Source organism: Oryx dammah, unplaced genomic scaffold (genome assembly GCF_014754425.2).
Source record: "Oryx dammah isolate SB20612 unplaced genomic scaffold, SCBI_Odam_1.1 HiC_scaffold_4, whole genome shotgun sequence".
In the NCBI taxonomy this organism is placed as follows: domain Eukaryota; kingdom Metazoa; phylum Chordata; class Mammalia; order Artiodactyla; family Bovidae; genus Oryx; species Oryx dammah.
This window is the reverse complement of record NW_024070188.1, coordinates 82,979,675-83,004,638: the sequence shown is the minus strand read 5'-3', so window position 1 is coordinate 83,004,638 and position 24,964 is coordinate 82,979,675. Positions and strand designations below refer to the sequence as shown.

The 24,964-nt window shown below is 47.1% G+C and overlaps 1 protein-coding gene across 1 annotated transcript in view; it reads right to left on the bottom strand.

The window, feature by feature from the left end:
- SLC22A1 (solute carrier family 22 member 1) overlaps positions 1-24,964 on the bottom strand; it is a 41,416-nt gene that overhangs the window by 9,557 nt on the left and 6,895 nt on the right. The window contains exons 3-8 of the mRNA XM_040238928.1: positions 23,159-23,313; positions 20,048-20,216; positions 19,460-19,574; positions 19,106-19,212; positions 14,723-14,937; positions 5,501-5,609 (exon numbers count right to left, since the gene is read on the bottom strand). Of these exons, the coding sequence (XP_040094862.1) occupies positions 5,501-5,609; positions 14,723-14,937; positions 19,106-19,212; positions 19,460-19,574; positions 20,048-20,216; positions 23,159-23,313 (870 nt within the window). The remainder of the gene's footprint in view (positions 1-5,500; positions 5,610-14,722; positions 14,938-19,105; positions 19,213-19,459; positions 19,575-20,047; positions 20,217-23,158; positions 23,314-24,964) is intronic.

Sequence of the window (24,964 nt, the reverse complement as noted above, 5' to 3'; positions counted from 1 at the left end):
ATTTTTTCTCTAATAGCTCTTTTGGAAAAAGTTTATAGTAACCATATTTTTAAGGAACAAAATAATTGTATGTTGTATTTATTTGGGAATGAGAGTTTGGAAAAAATTCTTTGAGTTACATTTCCTCTCCTTGGGATCATTGCAGGATATTTCACCATCTTCATCAAATGGTATCAGTTTGATTTTCTCCTGATACATGTGACTTAACACTTTCAGCCTGGGTACCTCATAAGTCTTTCTTTATCTCTGAAGCACAGTAACTTTACTGGAATATTTGTTAATATTGCTCAGAATCAAGTTTTCCTGTAACTCTCACTGTATGCCACCTTCAAATCATAGATCCAAGCATTCTTTTATTTCCAGAAGTTCTTTTAAGTTCTTTGGTTTCATTATTTCAATGATCTTCTTTGGGACATATGTATAAGCATAATCTCTAAGCCTTTTAAACTTTTTGCTTATTTCAATCTTATTTTGCAATTCTTAGTTCTGTCTTACCTTTCCTTTACTTTATCAATTCTCCCTTGTACTGCTTTCAATGTGGTTTTCATTTGTGAAATATCTTAAGATTTCTTTTTTTTTTTCAGCCTGAGCTGACTTCATCTCTTGTCTTATCACACATTCTCCGAAGGACTTACATTCTCTGCTTTACACTCTTCTTTTACAGAGATGGCTAATTCATTACTATTTTGCGCTTAGTCATAGTACACTTGGTTATGCTTTTCATTTGCTTTCTGATAATATTTTCCCTATGCATTTTCTTCATTTGTTACTTGCTTTTCCTCTTCCTTTCTCCTTTTTATCTCATGATGTATCTGTATAGCTCCTGGGAAAGTTACTTTTTTATTTGTGATTCAGCATTCAACACTATTATTTCTTCCTGTAGCAGCTATTTTAGAAGGATTTGTGGAGAAGGACCAGGGCATGTTTAAGCTATTAGAAATTCTCTTTCTGGCCAGGGATGTCTATGATGAAATGCTTTGACTCTCTTATCCCTACTCATGACATTAAAAGACGCTTGCTCCTTGGAAGGAATACTATGACAAACCTAGACAGCATATGAAAAAGCAGAGGCATCACTTTGCCACAAAGGTCCATCTAGTCGAAGCTATGGTTTTTCCAGTAGTCATGTACGGATGTGTGAGTTGGCCCATAAAGAAGGCTGAGTGCCAAGGAATTGATGCTTTCAAACTGTGGTGCTAGAGAAGATTCTTGAGAGTCCCTTGGACTGCAAGGAGATCAAGCCAGTCCATCCTAAAGGAAATCAATCCAAATATTCATTGGAAGGACTGATGCTGAAACTAAAGCTCCAATATTTTGGCCACCTGATAAGAAGAAACAACTCATTGGAAAAGACCCTGATGCTGGGAAAGACTGAAGGCAAAAGGAGAAGCAGGCAGCAGAGGATGAGATGGTGAGATAGCATCACTGACTCAATGGACATGAGAGATAGGGAAGGACAGGGAAGCTTGGACCCATCTTGTTCCTCCAACAAGGGATTGTGGGTTAGATTCTTCAAGCTCCCTTCCTACCTTGGAAAACCTCTGGCCTTGTCTCAAATTTGCTGTCCCAGTGGACCTCCCTGGAGTCTTCTAGACCCTTTTACATTCACTGTACTAGGCAGCCCTTCTTCCTACACATTCTTTCAAGGTCATCCTACTTTCAAAGATGGCATTTGCAGTTTTTTTTTTTTCTTTTCTGCATCTCCTTCCTTTTTGTTACTATTAAATTATTTTTGTTGAAATTTTCATTGCTAAAAATGTAGATTCTCGTGCAGTAGCAGTGAATAATAAAGCTATGCCCTCATGTACTCATTCTTCTAGTAGCTTTAGTGTGGTTTCCAAGAGGAGGGAAAAAAATCACCATTTTAAAAATAATTTTAAGAGAATAAGTCTTAAAAAAGAGAAAGATTTTACTAGCACACAGAAGCTAGAAGAAGTGAGAAACTAGCTTCCATCTTTAAAACTCATAGGGCTTCCCTGGTGATCCAGTGGTACAGAATCCACCTTGCAATGCAGGGGACACGGTTTCATCCTAGGCCCAGGAAGATCCCCCAGGACACAGAGCAACTAAGCCCGTGCACCACAACTACTGAGTCTGTGCTCTAGAGTCCACGCTCTGCAACAAGAGAAACCACAACAATGAGAAGCCCATGTGTTGCAACCGGAAAGTAGCCCCCACTCGCCCCAACCAGAGAAAGCCTACGTGCAACAGTGAAGACCCAGTGCAGCCAAAAATAATTGAAAATAATAAAAATCTTAAAAAACAAAATTGAGAAAATTCAGGTCTCTGGGACACTTCAGCCATTCATTCTGCAAGCACCAGGTGCCTGGTTAGTAGAGCTACAGAGCAGCTTCAGGAGGTGCAGACAAGAATGCTATGTAGTCTCTGTGTTCAAGGAGCGCATAATATAGAGAAGAGGTAAAAATGGGTGGATGATTTTCAATACAAGGCAGAGCGTGCGTGCATGCGTGCCAAGTCGCCTCAGTTGTGTCCAACTCTATGCGACCCTAAGAACTGTAGCCCACCAAGCTCCTCTGTCCTTGGGATTCTCCAGGCAAGAATACTGGAGCGGGTTGCCATGCCCTCCTCCAGGGGGTCTCCCCAACCCAGGAATCAAACCCACGTCTCTTGTGTCTCCTGCACTGGCAGGCAGGTTCTTTACCACAAGTGACACCTGGGTCTTGACAGTATATGTTGCAGACAGTTAGAAGGAGGATGCTGTTCAACTCTAAAGCCTCCTGTGCATAAGAAGCAGGGTCAAAATGGTCTAAATAGAAACTCTGTCAACCTGAAGTGATTATAAAGTAATAAAGGAACAGAAATGATCCTTTTTTTTCCAATTTAGATTTGATTCAATTGGTTGAAAAGACCCAAACTTTCATGACTGTCTTACTTTGGCATATGATGTCTGTGGATCAAATTTAAAGTTATTTCTGAACATCTGGCTTTCCTTCCTGGTTCTTGAGAATCCTCATCAAATGGATGCTCTGCCCCTCAAGGATGGGCCACTTGGCCTTCCTCCACCTTGGACCAGGCGCTCAGGACCTCTGGCAGTTTACACTCTGAGTCAGTCCCCTGGGTCCAGTGGCCATGACAATGGAATTGTTTGGCCCAGCTGTTTTAGACTCTGGGCTCAGAACTGCCAGTTGTAGATTTTTCTCCTTCATTTGCCTTTTTCTCTCTGTACCCATTCCGAACAATCTTTTCCAGATGAGACAGGGCCTTTTAATGAGGGATGTGCAGGAAAGAGTGAATCAGAGCCACCTGTGTCTTCTGGCTCATGAAAGGGTTCTGAGGGCTGCCCAGGTGTAAGAGAAGGATGGAGAGCTGCGATAGTACTTAGACATCACTGGTCTGATGATATGGGGAGAAGAAAGAATTTATAAAGTGGGGGTTGGGGGGAAAGAGTTCACAGAAATGTGTCAAACTCTAACAAAGGTCAGAATTTAAACTTTAAGGGGGTTAATCCTTTACAATTAAAATACTCTTCATTTAGACTAAGCCTTCTAAGATACAGATGGTAATAAGGACATGTAAAGGTGATCAACATTATCAGTAGTTAGGACAAGGTAAATCAAAGTCACGATAATACCACCACCTCCAAGAATGGCTCAAACATTTTTTTTTAAGCTGGTGACACCAAGGACAGGGGAGGATACAGAGCAATCACCTGTGTCTCACACAGCTGGTGGGATAGAAACTGGTGTGGCCACTTTGGAAAACATTGTGATAGTTTCTCGTGAATTTAAACACACAACTACCATATGACCCATCCCTAAGTTTTTTCCTAAGAGAAATGAAGACGTATGTCCACGCAAAGACCCATAGTGAAGCGAAAGTTGCTTAGTCGTGTCTGACTCTTTGCAGCCCCATGGACTATATGCAGTCCATGGAATTCTCCAGGCCAGAATACTGGAGTGGGCAGCCTTTCCCTTCTCCAGGGGATCTTCCCAAGCCAGGGATCAAACCCAGGTCTCCCACATTGCAGGCGGATTCTTTACCAGCTGAGCCACTAAGGAAACCCAAGAACACTGGAGTGAGTAGCCTATCCTTTCTCCAGCGGATCTTCCCGACCCAGGAATAGAACGAGCGTCTCCTGCATGGCTGGCAGAGTCTTTACCAGCTGAGTCACAAGGAAGCCCGTAAAGCCATAAGTGAATACTTACTGGTACCTGTATTGTAATCACTCTGTCTGAAAAAAAGCCCAAACCTCCATGAACTGAGAAACGGAGAAACACACCGTGGTCTATCTTCCACACATGGAAACCACACTCAGCAATAAGGAGGAATGGAGCATTATACAAGCCACGGCCTGGATGGGTCCCCTGATGTCAAGCGAAAGAAGCCAAACACAAAAGCCTGCACTCCAAGTTACTCCATATATGCAACATTCAAGAAACGGCAAAGCCATGGGGAGAGAAACCAGATCGGGGCTTGCCCGGTGCTGGAGGTGGGAGGGGAGAAGGCGGACCACAAAGGGACAGGAGGACGCATTTGCACACGTTGGAGACGGGTCTGTGTCACCTTGATCGTGGTGCTGGTGAAATGAACAGATCAAAACTCATCAAACTGTGCCTTTGAGGGTGAATCTTGCTCTAAGAAAACTCTACCCCAATAAACCTGACTTGAAACAGGGAATGATCCGGGCCCATTGCTATGCTTACAAAGTATTGTGTCGTTATAGGGAAATACCAGCTTCAAGGGCAGAAAGAAGTGTGTTCTTGGTTGCCCAGAGCAAGGGGGAGGGGAGGGATGGAGTGGGAGGTTGGGCCTAGCAGATGCAAACGAGTGTAAACAGGACGGACAAACAGCCAGGTCCTACTGTAGAACACAGCAGATGTTACTCACTACCCTGTGAGAAGCTGCAGTGGAAAAGAACACAAGAAAGAATGTATTACTATGGGTACGTGTAACTGAATCTCTTGGCTGTGCAGCAGAAATTCACACACACCATTGGAATTCAACCATACTTCAATTGAAAAAAAAAAAATAAGAGGGGTGAAGCAGTGTGTTCTTACCTGGACCCTGCCACTTTCTAGCTGTGTGATCCTGGGGAGGTCACCTTCCCTTTGTAAACCTCGGTCTGCTCACATGTGAAAGGCGGGTAACAGCAATTTTACAGGATGACCTGCACGCCACGTGTGGCAATGCTCTGTATGTCATGGTCCAAATAGGAACTGCCCTTAACCAGATGTCTTTTCTCTTGCATTGGCCCTCCGTACGGCATGTGATGTGATCCTGAGTCCACTTTAACCTGTCCATCTCACCTTCTCTACCGCATCAGGTGTGGGCTCTGTCTTTGATGCCCAACCCCCATCTCAATGTCAACCCATCCACCCTGGGGGGCATCTTTAAGAGTGGTCCTCAGTGAGCCCGGCTGGCCCACAGCCCTGTCAGCAGCTAGCCACCCCGTCCCCATGGATGCACTCACCAGATGTGAGCCTGGCTGGCCCACAGCCCTGTCAGCAGCTAGCCACCCCGTCCCCATGGATGCACTCACCGGATGAATGTAGGGAACAGCTCGGCGTTGACCAGGCACACCATCTGGAACACAATGGTGATCCCCATTCGGCCGACACAAGCTATCGTGATATTCAACCAGGGCAGATCTGGGAGGAAAGAGACAGAGGGTGTGAGAGCCAGAGGGATATACCCGCAGATGTGCCAGGGGAAGCCGTGACTGGGAGCTTGGACTTAAGAGCTGGAAGGGCCCGAAAGGCTGTCTTATCTGACCCCTCCAGATTTGGATCAGTAAACTTAGCCTGGTGGCTCAGATGGTAAAGAATCTGCTTGCAGTGCGGGACATCTGGGATTGATCCCTGGGTTGGGAAGATGCCCTGGAGGAGGAAACGGCAACCCACCCTAGTATTCTTGCCTGGAGAATCCCGTGGACAGAGGACCCTGGCGGGCTACAGTCCATAGGGTCCCAAAGAGTCGGACATGACTCAGTGACCACACTAACATTAAACGGAGTCCTGAGAGATTTGGGGACTTGATGACACTTGAGGGAAGACTTCACTGTGCAGAGGAAAGAATGTGCTTTTTTTGAATCTCAGCTGTGCCTCCTGTCAGCAAGTGACAAGGCAAATGGCTTACTTCTGCCTGCCTCGGTCTCCTCAGCTATGAAATGGGAATAATCTTACCCAACTTACAGGTGGTGGTGAGATTTAGAGATAACACATGTCAGCCGTGCGTTGTGACCACCCCACCAATCCTGGCTTTTTATTATCCTGCAATGGTGTCCTTTCTGACACAGCTCTTGAAACACAGTAGGTCCTCCACAACGTGGTTCCCTCGGGCAGAAGTCCTAGAGCTGGTGGACCAGATTTCTCATCCTCAGCACTCATTCCCCAACACATTTTTTAAATGTTTTATTTATTTATTTTTGATGGCACCGAGCCTTCGCTGCTGTGCAAGGGCTTTCTCTAGTTGTATGAGCAGGGGCCACTCTAGGTCTGATGCTGAGGCTTCAGGAGTTACAGCTTGTGGGCTCTATGACTTGGGCTCAGCAGTCTGACCCCTGGGCTTAGTGGCCCCACGGCATACGGAATCTTGCCAGAGCAAGGATCGAACCATTGTCCCTGCAGTGGCAGCTGGATTCTTAACCCCTGGACCACCAGGGAAGTCCTCAGAACACATTTTTTTTAACCCAAGCATCTTTCACTGGTCTGAGAGGGTGAGGGATGCAAACCCTCATCTCCGTCTAACAGACGGCTCTGCATTTTAGCGGCAGGTCCAGAAGCCTTCTTCTTCCTGGGGAGCCGTCAAAGCATTAGACACCGCCGTCTGCTTCGCCTGGATGTTAGGTGTTCACCCAGACCCCAAACCCCAAGTGGCTCCTGAGTCAGGCCGGCTCACTAAGAGAGCCTCCAGGGTCCCAGACAGTGTGTCATCTCACCCTCATCCCCACGAGCCGGCTACTCAAGGAAGACAGGCATCCATCCCCTCGCCAGCGGGAGGCTCTGGGGAGAGCCGGCCAGCGGAGTCTCTTCAGGTCTCGGCTGCCCTCTGCCTGGAGGAGAGCCCAAGTGGAGCCTTTAGTTAAGGCTCCTACAAGATGCAAGATAAGGGAGTTCACTCGGACACCTGGAGGAGGGCATTGGTCACAAATTCCGCAGCTTTGATGGATTTGGCAAGATGCTCTACTGGACATGCACGGCATCCTTGCCCTCAGAGGACCGCCCTGCCTCCTCTGGGCCCAGGTCACTCTCTCCAGCAGTCGGAGGGACCACTTACAACTGCAGTCCTGCCACGTGGCTTCCTGCCACACTTGGGATAAAACCCACGCTGGCATCTCTCCCTGTCTCCTGCTCACGAGGGTCTGGCTGCTCCTCCAGCGCCCAGCTCTCCCCATCCTCAGGGTCCTTGCTCTTGCTGTTTCCTTTCCTGGAAACCTCCTTGCCCGGCTGTTTAAATGGCTCATCCCCTCTTCACTTAGGTCTCCTAAGGTCACCCTGGACCACCATACGAAGAATTAATGCCCCATCCCTCTTCCTCCTTCTCTTTTCCCTCTAGAACTTAAGCTCCAAGAAGTGGAATCTTTCCCTGCTTTGCTCATGCCTGAGATCCTGGGGCAGAGACGCCACTCTGTCAAGTACAGAGAGGAGCTTCCCAGGTGGTGCTACTGGTAAAGAACCCAACTGCCAATGCAAGAGACATAAGAGATGCAGGTTCAAACCCTGGGTTGGGAAGATCCCCTAGAGGAGGGCACAGCAACCCACTTCAGTATTCTTGCCTGGAGAAACCCATGGAGAGAGGAGCCTGGTGGGCTCCAAAGGGTCTTTGCTCCAGAGAGTCACAAAGAGTCAGACACAACTAAAGTGACTTAGCATGCCTGCACGCAAATATATAGAAGGTACTTGAAATAGTTTCTGGAGCAGGAGACAAAGGCTCATCATCGAATGCGATGAGGACCAGTAAAGGCGAGTGGCAAAAGTGGGAGCCGGGAGAGGGTCCTGGGAGGATGCAGGACAGAGGACGTAGAACCCAAGCTTCTTCCAGGTGATAACCAAATGGCCTCAGATCCCAGGTTCCCTCTCAGCACTTGGCATTGTTATTTAAAAAACAGCAACATGCATATTTTGATTTCTTTTTTGATTTCTTCTGTGATTTGTTGGTTATTCAGAAGCGTGTTGTTCAGTCTCCATATGTTGGAATTTTTAATAGTTTTCCTCCTGTAATTGAGATCTAATCTTAGTGCATTATGGTCAGAAAAGATGCTTGGAATGGTTTTGATTTTTTTGAATTTATCAAGGTTATATTTATGGCCCAGGATGTGATCTATCCTGGAGAAGTTTCCATGAGCACTTGAGAAAAAGGTGAAATTCATTGTTTTGGGGTGAAATGTCCTATAGATATCAATTAGGTCTAACTGGTCTAATGTATCATTTAAAGTTTGCGTTTCTTTGTTAATTTTCTGTTTAGTTGATCTGTCCATAGGTGTGAGTGGGGTATTAAAGTCTCCCACTATTATTGTGTTATTGTTAATTTCCCCTTTCATACTTGTTAGCATTTGTCCTACATATTGCGGTGCTCCTATATTGGGTGCATATATATTTATAATTGTTATATCTTCTTCTTGGATTGATCCTTTGATCATTATGTAGTGGCCTTCTTTGTCTCTTTTCACAGTCTTTGTTTTAAAGTCTATTTTATCGGATATGAGTATTGCCACTCCTGCTTTCTTTTGGTCTCTATTTGCATGGAATATCTTTTTCCAACCCTTCACTTTCAGTCTGTATGTGTCCCTTGTTTTGAGGTGGGTCTCTTGTAAGCAGCATAGAGAGGGTTCTTGTTTTTGTATCCATTCGGCCAGTCTTTGCCTTTTGGTTGGGGCATTCAATCCATTTACGTTTAAGGTAATTATTGATAAGTATGATCCCATTGCCATTTACTTTATTATTTTGGGTTCGGGTTTATATTCCCTTTTTGTGTTTCCTTTCTAGAGAATATCCTTTAGAATTTGTTGGAGAGTTGGTTTGGTGGTGCTGTATTCTCTCAGCTTTTGCTTGTCTGTAAAAGCTTCGTATTTGAATGAGATCCTTGCTGGGTATAGTAATCTGGGCTGTAGGTTATTTTCTTTCATCACTTTAAGTATGTCTTGCCATTCCCTCCTGGCCTGAAGAGTTTCTATTGAGAGATCAGCTGTTATCCTTATGGGAATCCCCTTGTGTGTTATTTGTTGTTTTTCCCTTGCTGCTTTTAATAGTTGTTCTTTGTGTTTGATCTTTGTTAATTTGATTAATATGTGTCTTGGGGTGTTTCGCCTTGGGTTTATCCTATTTGGAACTCTCTGGGTTTCTTGGACTTGGGTGATTATTTCCTTCCCCATTTTAGGGAAGTTTTCAACTATTATCTCCTCAAGGATTTTCTCATGGTCTTTCTTTTTGTCTTCTTCTTCTGGGACTCCTATAATTCGAATGTTGAAGCGTTTCATATTGTCCTGGAGGTCTCTGAGATTGTCCTCATTTCTTTTAATTCGTTTTTCTTTTTTTCTCTCTGATTCATTTATTTCTACTATTCTATCTTCTATTTCACTAATCCTATCTTCTGCCTCCGTTATTCTACTATTTGTTGCCTCCAGAGTGTTTCTGATCTCATTTATTGCATTATTCATTGTATATTGACTCTTTTTTATTTCTTCTAGGTCCTTGTTAAACCTTTCTTGCATCTTCTCAATCCTTGTCTCTAGGCTATTTATCTGTGATTCCATTTTGATTTCAAGATTTTGGATCATTTTCACTATCAATATTCGGAATTCTTTCTCAGGTAGATTCCCTATCTCTTCCTCTTTTGTTTGGTTTGGTGGGCATTTCTCCTGTTCCTTTACCTGCTGAGTATTCCTCTGTCTCTTCATCTTGGTTATATTGCTGCGTTTGGGATGGCCTTTTTATATTCTGGGAATTTGTGTAGTTCTCTTTATTGTGGAGCTTCCTCACTGTGGGTGGGGTTGTATCAGTGGCTTATCAAGGTTTCCTGGTTAGGGAGGCTTGTGTTGGAGGTCCAGTGGGTGGAGCTGGGTTTCTTCTCTCTGGAGTGCAGTGGGGTGACCAGTAATGGGTTATGAGACGTCACAACAGATAACACAGAAATACAAAGGATCATAAGAGACTACTATCAGCAATTATATGCCAATAAAATGGACAACGTGGAAGAAATGGACAAATTCTTAGAAAAGTACAATTTTCCAAAACTGAACCAGGAAGAAATAGATAATCTTAACAGACTCATCACAAGCATGGAAATTGAAACTGTAATCAGAAATCTTCCAGCAAACAAAAGCCCAGGTCCAGACGGTTTCACAGCTGAATTCTACCAAAAATTTCGAGAAGAGTTAACACCTATCCTACTCAAACTCTTCCAGAAAATTGCAGAAGAAGGGAAACTTCCAAACTCATTCTATGAGGCCACCATCACCCTAGTACCAAAACCTGACAAAGATACTACAAAAAAAGAAAACTACAGGCCAATATCACTGATGAACATAGATGCAAAAATCCTCAACAAAATTCTAGCAATCAGAATCCAACAACACATTAAAAAGATTGTACACCATGACCAAGTGGGCTTTATCCCAGGGATGCAAGGATTCTTCAACATCCGCAAATCAATCAATGTAATTCACCACATTAACAAATTGAAAAATAAAAGCCATATGATTATCTCAATAGATGCAGAGAAGGCCTTTGACAAAATTCAACATCCATTTATGATAAAAACTCTCCAGAAAGCAGGAATAGAAGGAACATACCTCAACATAATAAAAGCTATATATGACAAACCCACCACAAACATTATCCTCAATGGTGAAAAATTGAAAGCATTTCCCCTAAAGTCAGGAACAAGACAAGGGTGCCCACTTTCACCACTACTATTCAACATAGTTCTGGAAGTTTTAGCCACAGCAATCAGAGCAGAAAAAGAAATAAAAGGAATCCAAACTGGAAAAGAAGAAGTAAAACTCTCACTGTTTGCAGATGACATGATCCTCTACATAGAAAACCCTAAAGACTCTACCAGAAAATTACTAGAGCTAATTAATGAATATAGTAAAGTTGCAGGATATAAAATCAACACACAGAAATCCCTTGCATTCCTATACACTAATAATGAGAAAGTAGAAAAAGAAATTAAGGAAACAATTCCATTCACCATTGCAACAAAAAGAATAAAATACTTAGGAATATATCTATCTAAAGAAACTAAAGACCTATATATAGAAAACTATAAAACACTGATGAAAGAAATCAAAGAGGACACTAATAGATAGAGAAATATACCATGCTCATGGATCGGAAGAATCAATATAGTGAAAATGAGTATACTACCCAAAGCAATCTACAAATTCAATGCAATCCCTATCAAGCTTCCAGCGATATTTTTCACAGAACTAGAACAAATAATTTCAAGATTTGTATGGAAATACAAAAAACCATGAATAGCCAAAGCAATCTTGAGAAAGAAGAATGGAACTGGGGGAATCAACCTGCCTGACTTCAGGCTCTACTACAAAGCCACAGTCATCAAGACAGTATGGTATTGGCACAGAGACAGAAATATAGATCAATGGAACAAAATAGAAAGCCCAGAGATAAATCCACACACATATGGACACCTTATTTTTGACAAGGAGGCAAGAATATACAATGGAGTAAAGACAATCTCTTTAACAAGTGGTGCTGGGAAAACTGGTCAACCACTTGTAAAAGAATGAAACTAGATCACTTTCTAACACCGCACACAAAGATAAACTCAAAATGGATTAAAGATCTAAATGTAAGACCAGAAACTATAAAACTCCTAGAGGAGAACATAGGCAAAACACTCTCCGACATAAACCACAGCAGGATCCTCCATGATCCACCTCCCAGAATTCTGGAAATAAAAGCAAAAATAAACCAATGGGACCTAATTAAAATTAAAAGCTTCTGCACAACAAAGGAAACCATAAGCAAGGTGAAAAGACAGCCTTCCGAATGGGAGAAAATAATAGCAAATGAAGCAACTGACAAACAACTAATCTCAAAAATATACAAGCAACTCCTGCAGCTCAATTCCAGAAAAATAAACGACCCAATCAAAAAATGGGCCAAAGAACTAGATAGACATTTCTCTAAAGAAGACATACAGATGGCTAACAAACACATGAAAAGATGCTCAACATCACTCATTATTAGAGAAATGCAAATCAAAACCACAATGAGGTACCACTTCACACCAGTCAGAATGTCTGCGATCCAAAAATCTGCAAGCAATAAATGCTGGAGAGGGTGTGGAGAGAAGAGAACCCTCCTACACTGTTGGTGGGAATGCAAACTAGTACAGCCACTATGGAGAACAGTGTAGAGATTCCTTAAAAAATTGCAAATAGAACTACCTTATGACCCAGCAATCCCACTACTGGGCATACATACTGAGGAAACCAGAATTGAAAGAGACACATGTACCCCAATGTTCATCGCAGCATTGTTTATAATAGCCAGGACATGGAAACAACCTAGATGTCCATCAGCAGATGAATGGATAAGAAAGCTGTGGTACATATACACAATGGAGTATTACTCAGCCGTTAAAAAGAATACATTTGAATCAGTCCTGATGAGATGGATGAAACTGGAGCCAATTATACAGAGTGAAGTAAGCCAGAAAGAAAAACACCAACACAGTATACTAACACATATATATGGAATTTAGAAAGATGGCAATGATGACCCTGTATGCAGGACAGCAAAAAAGACACAGATGTGTATAACGGACTTTTGGACTCAGTGGGAGAGGGAGAGGGTGAGATGACTTGGGAGAATGGTATTGAAACATGTATAATATCATGTAAGAATCGAATTGCCAGTCTATGTCCGATGCAGGATATGGCATGCTTGGGGCTGGTACGCGGGGATGACCCAGAGAGATGTTGTGGGGAGGGGGGGTGGAAGGGGGGTTCAGGTTTGGGAATGCATGTACACCCGTGGTGGATTCATGCCAATGTATGGCAAAACCAATACAGAATTGTAAAGTAAAATAAAAAATAAATAAATTTAATTTAAAAAAAAAAACAGCAACAACGAAAACCTCTACTCATTCATTCAGCTTTACCAGGATTCTAGAAACAGGGAAATAGGGGCAAATCGGGGGAGCCAATTTCAGATGCTCGGCACCTTTTCCTGCCTTCTTTGTCCCTGGTGGCCCAGACAGTGTAGCGCCTGCCTGCATTATGGGAGACCCGGTTCAATCCCTGGGTCAGGAAGATCCCCTGGAGAAGGAAACGGCTACCCACTCCAGCATTCTTGCCTGGAAAATTCCATGGATGGAGGAGCTGGTGGGCTACAGTCCATGGGGTCACAAAGAGTCGGACACAACTGAGCAACTTCACTCACTCGCTCGCTCATGAAAGGAGGGAGAAAAAAACCTGAGCTACCTTTTGCTACCTCTTAAAATTTCCAGCCTCCTCTGTAAAGTCTAATTCTTGAGAACAGGGATTTCATGGGATGTTTCTCATAATATCCTGCCCCCAAAGCCTGCCAAAATGACTCATTAAACCAACAACTGCAGAGCACAAGCAATAAAAACTGAGAAAATAGCAAATCTGCTCTCCTATTTTTTTTTAACATTTCTAAAAGTAACAAATGAGAAAGGCAATGTATGTACTCAAATTAAAATGGCCCAAACAATTCTACTTTGGCTTATCTTGGATTGCTAAGAATTATGGACTCAAGCAAACAGGCACCAAGATAGCTGGTGTTGAAAAGACTAATGATGCCAAGTGCTAGTGAGTCTGTGGAACCACTGGAAAGCTGATGCGTCACCGTGGGATCATGAACTGAAAGCTGTCTGGCTGTATCTACTAAAACTAACCTGTGTCCCACCCCCTGACCCAGCAAGGGAAGTAAGTGTCCACGAAAAGATGTGTTGGAATGTTCCCTGCAGTTTTAATCCAAATAGGCAGACACTGGATGACTTTAGATCTTCCCAACTCAGGGACTGAACCTGCATCTCTTACGTCTCTTGCACTGACAGTCAGGCTCTTTACCAGTAGCACTACCTGGGAAGCTCCTCTATGTACTTGATAGAGTGGCGTCTCTGCCCCAGGAGCTCAGCTGTGAGCAAAGCAGAGAATGTTCCTGCTTCTTGGAGCTTAAGTTCTAGAGGGAAAAGAGAAGGAGGAAGAGGGATGCAACTTTAATTCTTTGTACGGCGGTCCAGGGTGACCTTAGGAGGCCTGAAGTCAACAGAGGCCTGGATTTAGGGTGAGGGATTCCTACAATGCGAGACTGTCCAACAGTGAAAAAGTACAAGCGACACCCTCGTGGGACAACATGGGTGACCCTTGCAGACGCCACAATAAGTGAATGAAGGCGATCCAAAGCATAGGTGCAGTATGGTTCAATTGTATGAAGTTCAAGAACAGCCGACTTTAATCTTTGGTGGCAGAGACCAGAGCTGCGGTGACCCGGGCAGCGTTGGTGGTCAAGGAGGGTGAGGGACCTTCTGAGGTGCTGGAAATGTTCTTTATCTTGGCATAGGTTGCAGTGCCCAGGCATACATACAGGTGAAAAATTCATTGGCTTGAACATTTTAAAAGGGCTCATTGTCGGTATGCTGTACTTCTACTTAAAATTTTTTAAAAGGTAATTCTAGACTCAGGTAAGCACCTTGTCTTTGTTCCTGTTCCAACACTCTTCCCACGGTTCAACAACCCAGAAGACAATGGGCGTGGACCACTTACCGTGTGGGATAAAGATCATGAGGAAGCAGGCCAGCCCGGCCACCAGGTTGAACGTGGCCAGCGGGTAGCGGCGGCCGAAGCGGTCGATGGTGACGAGGATGATGAAGGCCGCGGGGAACTCGACAAGAGCAGAGTAGAGGAAGTCCAGGTAGAGGTTCCCGCCAGTGGCGCCCACATGCATGATGAGTCCCTGGTAGACCACGGAGCTGGTGAACCTGGGCAGCAGGAGAGGCGGGTCAAAGGTGAGGTCCTCGGAAGAAGAGAGATCCTGGAGACTGGCCAGGAGGATAGAGGCCCCTGCGAGCTGGAAGGAAGCATCCACTGCTGGATGTAGAATGTTCTAGACCAATATGAGAAGTAAGAAAATAAGTGAGGTCACTCAGTCGCGTCCGACTCTGAGACCCCAAGAACTATATATAGCCCACCAGGCTCCTCTGTCCATGGGATTTTCCAGGCAAGAATACTGGAGTGGGTTGCCATTTCCTTCTCCAGGGGGATCTTCCCGACCCAGGAGATCAAACCCGGGTCTCCCACATTGTAGGCAGACTATTTACCATCTGAGCCACCGGGGAAGTCTTAATATGAGACGCGGGGGGGGGGGGGGGGCATCAAGATCCAGACGGGGCCTCCTGGTTGAGAAGCTCCTTCCACAGTTTTTGTGAGCCTGTGACTTACAGGACAGACCCATGTTTCCAAGAGATGGCAAACGATGTAGCGACCATTGTTTACTCCTTACTGTGCCCCTGCGGGCAGCCCTGCTCTGAACCCCGCACGGGCCCTATCTCATCGGATGCCCCAAGCCTCCAAGGGAAAGGAGGGAGGGAGACAGCAGTGGGGAGTGAGCAGTTTCGGGATTCAGAGTGCTGTCTGAGCTGTGTGGTCTTTGTAAGTTAACCAGCCTCTCTGTGCCTCAGTTCCTTCAGCTGTGAATCTGTCTTGAGAATTCACTGAGGCCGTGGACCAGAAGGGCTTGGTGTAGGTGGGCACTCAGAGAAGAGCAGATTTTATTGCTGTCACGGTTGTCTTTCCCAGGGCCAGGATCCAGAGCACCACGGCGGGGAGGAGTCAGCCAAGTCTTCCCAGCTCCACAGTGGGGGCCCCCTGCGCACAGCACACCATCTTAAACCAGCAGTATTCCCTTCCTCTCTTTCACCCCATATCCCACGGCACACGACCCATTCACCCATATTTGAGGAAAGAAAAACCATGTTACAGAACATGGCGCACAGAAGGATGGGGACCAGCTCGGTCACTCTGACTCAGGGGAAAACGTAGCGTCCCATGGGTCACTTTTGGGCAAACTACACAATTCTGGAACATTGAATGACTCCATTGGTACAGTCATTCCTCACTACTATGGGGGACTGGTTCCAGGACCCCCAAGGGTACCAGAATCCGAGGATGCTCGAGTCCGTCGTGTAAATCGTGTGAATCAGTGTAGGATGGGCACACTCCCGTAAGATTGACACCATCGCTAGATTACTTGTAACACCTAACATAATATGAATGTTGTGTAAGTAGTTGCCAGCATGCAGCAGATTCAAGTTTTGATTCTGGGGACTGTCTGAAATTTTTTGACTATTTTTTATCTGCAGTTGATTGAATCCCCAGATGCAGAACCTGCAGATATGAAGTACTGACTGTGGGAAGAGATTTTGGTGGATAAGAAATTACTTTCTTATAGAAATGCAAATTGCCCATCAGTTCCAAAACTGAGGTCGCAGGGGACGTTTCTCATTACTACACTCCCCTGGTTTTATAAGGTCCAACTCTCGTGGCTCAGACGGTTAGGAATCTGCCTGCAATGCAGGAGTCCCCAGTTCGATCCCTGTGTCGGGAAAATCCCCTCGAGAAGGGACTGGCAACCCACTTCAGTATTCTTCCTGGAAGATCTCATAGACAGAGGAGCCTGGTAGGCTGTAGTCCATAGGGTTGCAAAGAGTCTGACATGACTGAACGACTTTCACTCACTTCACTCACTCACTCCCTGGTTTTATAAACCTGCATTCAGAGGAGTCTGGTATGCTTTTGTTTCTAGTCCTAAATTATTCCTGTTTGAAACAAAGTGTCAAGAGAATAAGAATGCACTGCCTGCAACTCGGTGAGTTTAGATGAACCTGGTGGGGCAAGGGGGAGCTTCTCTATGCCGGATTAAATGGTTAAATGGCAACAGTCATCTTCTACTCATAAAGAGACTGACCTAAGAGAAAGGAAGGTAGAACCCTGATTTTCCTGTACAAATAAACAAAACCCCCAAATCACAACAAACTCTGGGAGATGGTGAAGAACAGGGAAGCCTGGCGTGCTGCCATCCATGGGGTCCCATGGGGTCCCAAAGAGTTGGACGGGACTTAGCCACTGACCAACCAAACTGCAGTCAACAATGTGCAATGCTGCCATCTTCTGGCAGAACCCACAAACTGCAGGTACACACTGCTACGGGTAGAGGTGATGGTTTTTTTCCCTAAGTGTCTGACTCTTTGCGACCCCATGGACTATAGCCTGCCAGGCTCCTCTGTCCATGGGATTTCCCAGGAAGGAATACTGGAGTGGGTTGCCATTTCCTTCTCACACTCCTATAAAAATATCAGTCTGTCGTTGTTGGGCGTTTCCTAAGTTCTAAGCCTTTCACACGCATTATCACATTAATTCTTCCAACATGCCTGTGAGTAGATCCTATCATTGCCTCCATTGGCTGATGAGGAAACTGAGTCACAGAGATCACGAAGCTTCCTGAAGGTCACACAGCCAGGAAGTGATGGGCCCCCCGGGCCCGAGTCGCTGTAATGAAAGGAGCGGACGGGAGCAGGGGGCGTGTGCAGTAAGAGATGGTGTCCAGGGTCAGATGGCGCGAAGCCTTGCAGGCCGTGGAAGGAAGCTAGGTTTCTTCTCGGCGGATTAGGAAGACTATGAGGGTGTGGACAAGGAGGCGGTGCGATCCGTGACCAGGGGGGAACAGGAGTGCGAGCAGACCGCCAGCAAGGAGGCTACCGCACGAGCTGGACGAGAGCCGGCAGCACTCACGCCTAAGAGCACAGGCGATGAGAAAATGGCACATTCGCGATAGGTTTTCAAGACAGGGATTTGCGGAAAGCTTGCGTGGAGGGGTGTGAGAGAGCTGAGGAGACAGAATCACCGCCTCGACAGGAGTGCTAGGGGTGGAGATGGGACCCAGGCTGATACAGGAGAGGAGCAAGCCTTCCTGTCTGTGGGATCCTGGGCCTCCAACCCAAGAGGTACCACGGAGTCCGATGCTGAGAATCAAGAGAAACGCACCAGGCACCTGGCATGCTTGCAGGGGTTCCTGGGCCCTTCACACGGCGGGTACAAGGGCTCCCAGGGCCAGCCTGCAGACACAGGGCCTGGGGACCAGGAGACAACCCAGCGCCTAGAGAACTCAGGATGGACTCTGTGGAACACTGGTTACTCATTTTAAGCTTCCACAAATATTTACGGAGCGGCTGCTACGTGCCAGGCGCTGCCCTCGTCGTTGGAACCCTTATTTCACAGAAGGGCAAAGAAGGGCAGGGCGGCAGAGTGACCCCAGTGGAAGGGGAACCTGGATACTCGGCCCAGGGGTTTCCAGAAGTAACTGAAGGGCCACTGGGGTGTGGGGGAGCAAGCGCTGAGGTGGGGAGCTGACCCAGCCCCCCAAGGGAAGAGGGAGAAGACCCCATCTCAAGGAAGCCACCGGGGAGAGTGACACGGCCCCAGGGTGTGCAAGGGGTGCTAGGCGTGGACAGGCGTTTCCTAATCGGTGTGAAAAAAGCACGCATGTGCTTTCTGCAGGCTCTGTCGAGTCCTCAGACGTGAGGAAGTCTTCCTCCTTGACAGCCCGGAAAATGAAGTCACTCAGTCATGTCCAACTCTTTGTGACCCCATGGACTGTAACCTACCAGGCTCCTCCATCCATGGGATTTTCCAGACAAGAGTACTGGAGTGGGTTGCCATTTCTTTCTCCAATATCTCCCCAACCCAGGGATCGAACCCCGGTATCCCACATTGTAGGCAGACAGTTTACTGTCTGAGACACCAGGGAAGTACTGATGTCCTGGGGAATCCCTGAAATCTCATCTACCTACTGGGGCTAAGTCAGCACTTGGCTCCTGAAGCACGGGGTTTCTGGCAACCCTGTCACCTCCCTCCGGCTCACTGCTGACTTTTCTACATGGGGATTTCTTCTTACTAAAATGAGGCCTTGCCTCTACTGGGATGTCCTCAAGGGAGAAATACAGCTGTCTTTTTAAGAGCTCTTTGAGCAGAAAGCCATCTGGAAATGCCTTTTCACACCTCTCTTTTCCCCCCTCCATAAGTTGGCCCACCGTCTCTAATGTGTACCCGGGCATGCAGGGAAGCGCACGGGGCCTCGGAAAGACCCCTTACCAGAGGTACATCAGGATGAAGGTGTACTTCCTCAGGATGGGCGTGCGGAACAGGTCTGCGAACGAGGGGCTCAGCTTCTCAGTGACGTCCTCCTCTAGAGACAGCATCTAGGAGAGAGTCAGGGTGTCAGCCACATCCAGGCTGCCACCATGATCAGGAATCGCCATCAGAGCCCTTCGCCCACCCCGCCCCCCGCCTCCCACCAGCCACCACCCCAAGGTCAGTCATCATACTCATCACCCCGAAGAGTTCCAGTAGCTTCCCGCCTCCCCAGGCAAGTCCCACAGGCAAGCCCTAAGTCATCAGCCCAACCCAGCATTCAGTGAGGAGAGAAAACCCTTGCGAGTGAGTCACCTTCAGGTCGGCAGGAGGCAGCTTCCCGTTCTTTTGGGCAATGTGGTCCATGATCTTTATCGCCTCAGTGTTTCTCTTTTGCGATAACAGCCATCGGGGGGACTCGGGCACAAACCTGTGGACGCAGATCACCCCACTTGGCGTCTCCTCCAGAGCCCATCTGGGGTTCAGATCAAAAGAGAACCTCGCTGGAGCTGGCTCAAATGCATTCTTTTTTATAGCTGAGAAATATTGCTTGTGTATATGAACCACAGCTTCCTCATCCATTCGTCTGCCGATGGGCCTGTCTGACGGGCACACTCCCCAGAGATGGCTCCATTCCTTCATCTCCTTCACTGGCTCGTCAAGGAGCAGAGGCCTACTTTGTGGCTAGGTGAACTTTTGTCCGACTTTTAGCATCTCAGGCCTCTCTCTGGGTGATATGAATTTGTTTCTTTAAAGGGTGGCTGAGAGTGGCTCCCCCGCCCCGGGAATGAGGGCTACCCCATGACAGAGCACCCCAGATGGCGTGGGTGGCTGGAAGCCCCGGGCCTGCGGGTAGGACCGCCCTGGCTGTTGGGAAGATGGGTCCCTATGGGGACACAGTACCAGTAGCAGAAGAGCAGCAGGAAGATGGGCAGGGAGACGGCCAGCTGCAGCCAGCGCCAGTGCTGGAGGATGTAGGCCAGCCCGGAGAGCAGCACAAGCCCAATGGTGAAGGCCGTCTGGTAGAGGATCGCCACTGTCCGTCTGTAGCCCAGGCCCACGAACTCTGTGACTGAAACCGGAGAAACGTCACCTGGGGGCTCCCATAGGCTTTAAAATCCCCATTTGCTATCTGCAGCTCCCCCCGCCTTTGCACAGTGCAGTATTCTGTCTACGGGGCTCTCCTGCCCAGAACCTTCCTCCCATCAGCTCCAGGATTAGCTGGAGTATTTTCCATGACACTCCAGGGAGCGCTGCTAACACCACCAACACCTTTGAGTGCACCCCAGGGACCTGGCCCTGTCACAGGTGTTCAGATGCATCTCCAGCTCTGTGGGCACAGTCCCGCCCTCCTAACCTCACAGCCTCATGAGAGGTGGTGGACCAGACACACACACACTGTGTTCATCACACCCAGGTCTTGGCATGATGCGGGCCATGTGGGAAGAAAGCATAAATAGCCAGGAAGGTGGGGGAGTCTCCGGGGGTCGCAGATTTTCAGAGAGCAGTGGAGCAGAGCTCGTGGAGGAAATTTGAGCCATCAGGAGGAGCAGTAGTTAACTGGACCCGGAATGGGAAAGTGAGTTCCAGGCAGAGGGCTAGCAGCCCAGGTGAGCGCTGGGTGAGGTCGGGCCATGGGGGCCGTGCGCCCTCCTGGGGGTTCTCATAGGCTTTCGGAGAACACTGGCTTCAAATGCGGAAGGCACAGAGGTGCCGCAGCACAGGGGTGACACGATGTTATGTCTGCTAAAGGCCCCCCACCATGCTGCTGCCTGTGGGTGCCCCGGGGGTAGACCAGCGTGGAGCGGAGCCCAGCATGGTGGGGGGCCCGGCAGGAGCAGCAGAGGAGCGAGAGGGCTGTGGTGCCGGAGGTATTCCGAAAGGAAAGCAGATGAGGGGCTGGGGAGAGGGGCACAGGAGGAGCAGGCTTGGGGGTGGAGGAGGAGTCGGTCACGCAGACTGAAGGGGAGCCCCTGGTGCAGGACCAGGGAGAATGGGACCTCCGAGCAAGGCAGAGAGCCGTGGGAAGGAGGCAAGCCAGGGTAGCCCGCACTCGGTCACAGACAGGCCGCATTCCGGGTCTGTCTTCCTTTCTCTCTAGCCTGGGAGCTCCTTGACAGAGGTTGTTGTTCAGTTGCTAAGCTGTTTCCGACTCTTTGCACTGGCTTGTAGCCCATGGGATCACAGAGTCGGACATGACACCAACTTCACTGGTTGGTTGGTAGCCCATGGACTATGCATAGCCCGCCAGGCTCGTCTGTCCTCCACTCTCTCCCAGAGCTTGCTCAAACTCATGTCCATTCAGTCAGTGATGCCATCCAATGATCTCATCCTCTGTCACCCCCTTCTCCTGCCCTCCTTCTTTCCCAGCATCAGGGTCTTTTCCAATGAATCAACTCTTTGCATCAGGTGGCCGAAGTATTGGAGCTTTCGCTTCAGCAGCAGGCCTTCCAATGAACATTCAGGGTTGATTTCCTCCAGGACTGACTGGTGTCTTGAGAGTAGGTTGGGAGGCCTTATCTATCTCGGCATCTCCGGCCCTGCCCCTGTGCCTGCCACAGGGCAGCAGCCACACCTCACGGAGGAGAAGGGGCAGGCATGGCTCTGGGCTCCCCCTGGCGCCCTTCATCAACCTCACGGCACCGTGGTCCCCACATGGAGGATCCTGAGGCAGAGAGATTATGGAACATGCCCAGGACCACACAGCTGGTCAGACTTGGGTGTAGATTTGACCTTAAATTAATCCTTGTCACCAGGTGCCAAATACTGCACGTTCAGCCTCTAGATGGCTGGGCTGTTGCAGTTGATATGTGCTGAACTCACTGAACTAGTGTGTTCATGATTTCTTGGGGGAGGAACATGGGTTTTTTTTGGCCCTAGTGAACTATTTCTTAGAATGTCAAGCCATAAGAGACTGTTTTCAAATATGGCAAGACCTGGCAAAAACCTGGGCCATCCTCATGCTGTCTGATGTACCCATCCAGCCATCCATGGGCTGAGAGATACACAGGCGGCTATTATGCTTTCTTCTACAGAAGTATTTTTCATTTTCTATTCTTACTCTTCAGAGAAAACTTGAAAGAAAAAATAGTATATAGAATTACATTGTTTTACGCTTCAGTTTTTTCATCATTGTGTCTGTCTCTTTTTTGATTTGCTTGTTCAGTTGCCAAGTCATGTTCGACTCTTTGAGACCCCATGGACAGCAGCACGCCAGGCTTCCTTGTCCCTCACCACCTCCCAGAGTTTGCCCAGGTTCATGTCCATTGCATGGCTGATACTGTCTAACCATCTCCTGCTGTCTTCTGTCTTTCCCAGCATCAGGGTCTTTTCCAATGAGTTGGCCAAAGTATAAGAGCTTCTTTTATTTCCTCTTATATCTTCTCCCCTAACTCTTGCTGCTGCTGCTGCTGCTGTTGCTACTAAGTTGCTTCAGTTGTGTCTGACTCTGTGCGACCCCATAGATGGCAGCCCATCAGGCTCCGCCATCCCTGGGACTCCAGGCAAGAACCCTGGAGTGGGTTGCCATTTCCTTCTCCAAGGTGTGAAAGTGGAGTCGCTCAGTTGTGTCCGGGTCTTCGCAACCCCATGGACTGCAGCCTAACTCTTGAGTGTCCTTCAAACCAGTGGAGTTTGTTGTATTTCTTTTGGAGGAGGCTGGTTAGTTCATATTTAAAATGTTAAAATACTCTCCCACCTGTCTCCCCTTCCTACACACCCCCATCACTGTAAACACATCACATGTGATCTCCTTTTCCCAAACAGATTAGTTGATATGGAAACAAGGACCCGTATGAGTGGTTATATAAGTGTCTCTCAAACAAAGACACAGAGGCCATTCTGACAGCATACTCAGTTCCAATCACACAAAACAAATACAGCTAGCGAGGCCACACTTTCTCTAGGCTTCCTCCAAAACAAACCCGCCTGCACGTTCGGCTTCGTCCCATTCTACCTCACTGACCTCCCGGGCTTCTCAAAGTGGCTGGAAACCTCGGGCCAGCAGATGCTTACTCAGGGTGTAGCCAGCCGTCCAGCTGCCCTTGCTGACCAGCCCCTGCAGCAGGCGGAAGAGCAGCAGGGACGTGTAGTCTGGAGCCATGGCCGTCAGGACGCCGGAGATGGCGCAGGTGAGGGTGGTGGCCAAGAGGCACACTTTGCGGCCAAACCTTCCGAGACAACCAGACAGTGAGGTGAGTGCTGAGTGTTCACAGGGACGAAGGGACAGCAGGCGCTCTACTGGGAGACAAGACAGTTTCTCCGCGGCATCGTGCAGTCCATCACACATCGAGGCCCCTTCTCCAAGCCTGACCTGGTCCTCCCTCTGTGACAGCGACTGGCAACTCTTGCAGGTTTAACGAAGTCACTCTGAAGAGGAATCCTGACCATCTCAGTCAAGGACCAGGGTCTCCCTCTGTGACCTGCCCAGTCCTCAGACTCATCCCCTCTCGTTATCTTTGTATTTAGTAGATTGCATTACTATTCACAGACTTAACAGGGTGCACCAGAAATCAGGTCCCCCGCCCACCCACATAGTTAACCTTATCAATGCTCATAAGGTTTTTCTGGGGAAATATTCAATTCTAATAGTCTAATTATTGAAAAGTGATTTTCCTTTCTTTTTTAGTGAGTAAAGTGGGCCAACAAACACGTGAAGAGATGCTCAACATCCCTAGTCATCAGGGAAATGCAAATCAGAGCTACACGGGAAGTTGCTGTAAACACAGAACTCAACCGGCGCTCTGTGAGAACCTAGAGGCCTGGGGTGAGGGGGGTAGGGGGAGGTTCAAGAGGGAGGGGACATGTGTATGCTTATGGTTCATTCACACTGGCGTATGGCAGAAGCCAACACGATATTCTAGAGCACTTATCCTCCAATTAAAAATAATTTTTAAAAAACATTAAAAAAAACTACAATGAGATATCACCTCATGCTTACCAGAATGGCCATTATCAGAAAGACAATAAACAATAAGCGTAGGCAAGGATGTGAAAAAAAGGGAGCTTAGGACACTGTGGATGGGAATAGAAACTGAGGCAGCCATTATGGAAGACAGAAGCAACAGGATGAAGGTTCTTCAAAAAATTAAACATGGAACCACCATACAATCCAGCAATCTCGGGTCTGAATATTTCTCCAAAGGAAACAAAAACACTAATTCAAAAAGACATCTGCAGCCCCATGTTTATTGCAGTATTAGCTAAATTGCCAATATATGAAAGCAATATATGGAATATATTCCAATATAAGCAATACACGGAAGGACTGACTCTGAAGCTGAAGCTCCAATACTTTGTTTGGCCACCTGATGTCAAGAACTGACTCATTTGAAAAGACCCTGATGCTGGGAAAGATTGAGGGCAGGAGGAGAAGGGGACGACAGAGGATGAGATGGTTGGATGGCATCACCGACTCAATGGACATGAGTTTGGGTGGACTCCAGGAGTTGGTGATGAACACGGAGGCCTGGCCTGCTGTGGTCCATGGGGTCACAAAGAGTTGGACACGACTGAGTGACTGAACTGAACTGAACTGATATGGAAGCAACCTAAGTGTCCATCGATAGTTGAATGAATAAAGATGTGTGTGTATAGATATGTGTATAGATATTATATATTATTATTTATATTTATATTATATATATATATGATATTATATATATGTATACAATGCGATAGTGCTCAGCCATAAAAAAGAATGTATTTGTGACAGTGCAGACGGACACGGAGGGTAAAGCTCTAAGTGAAAGCAGTCAGAGAAAAACGAATACCATGTGACCTCACTCATACGCAAGATTTAAGAAACAAAACAAATATAGC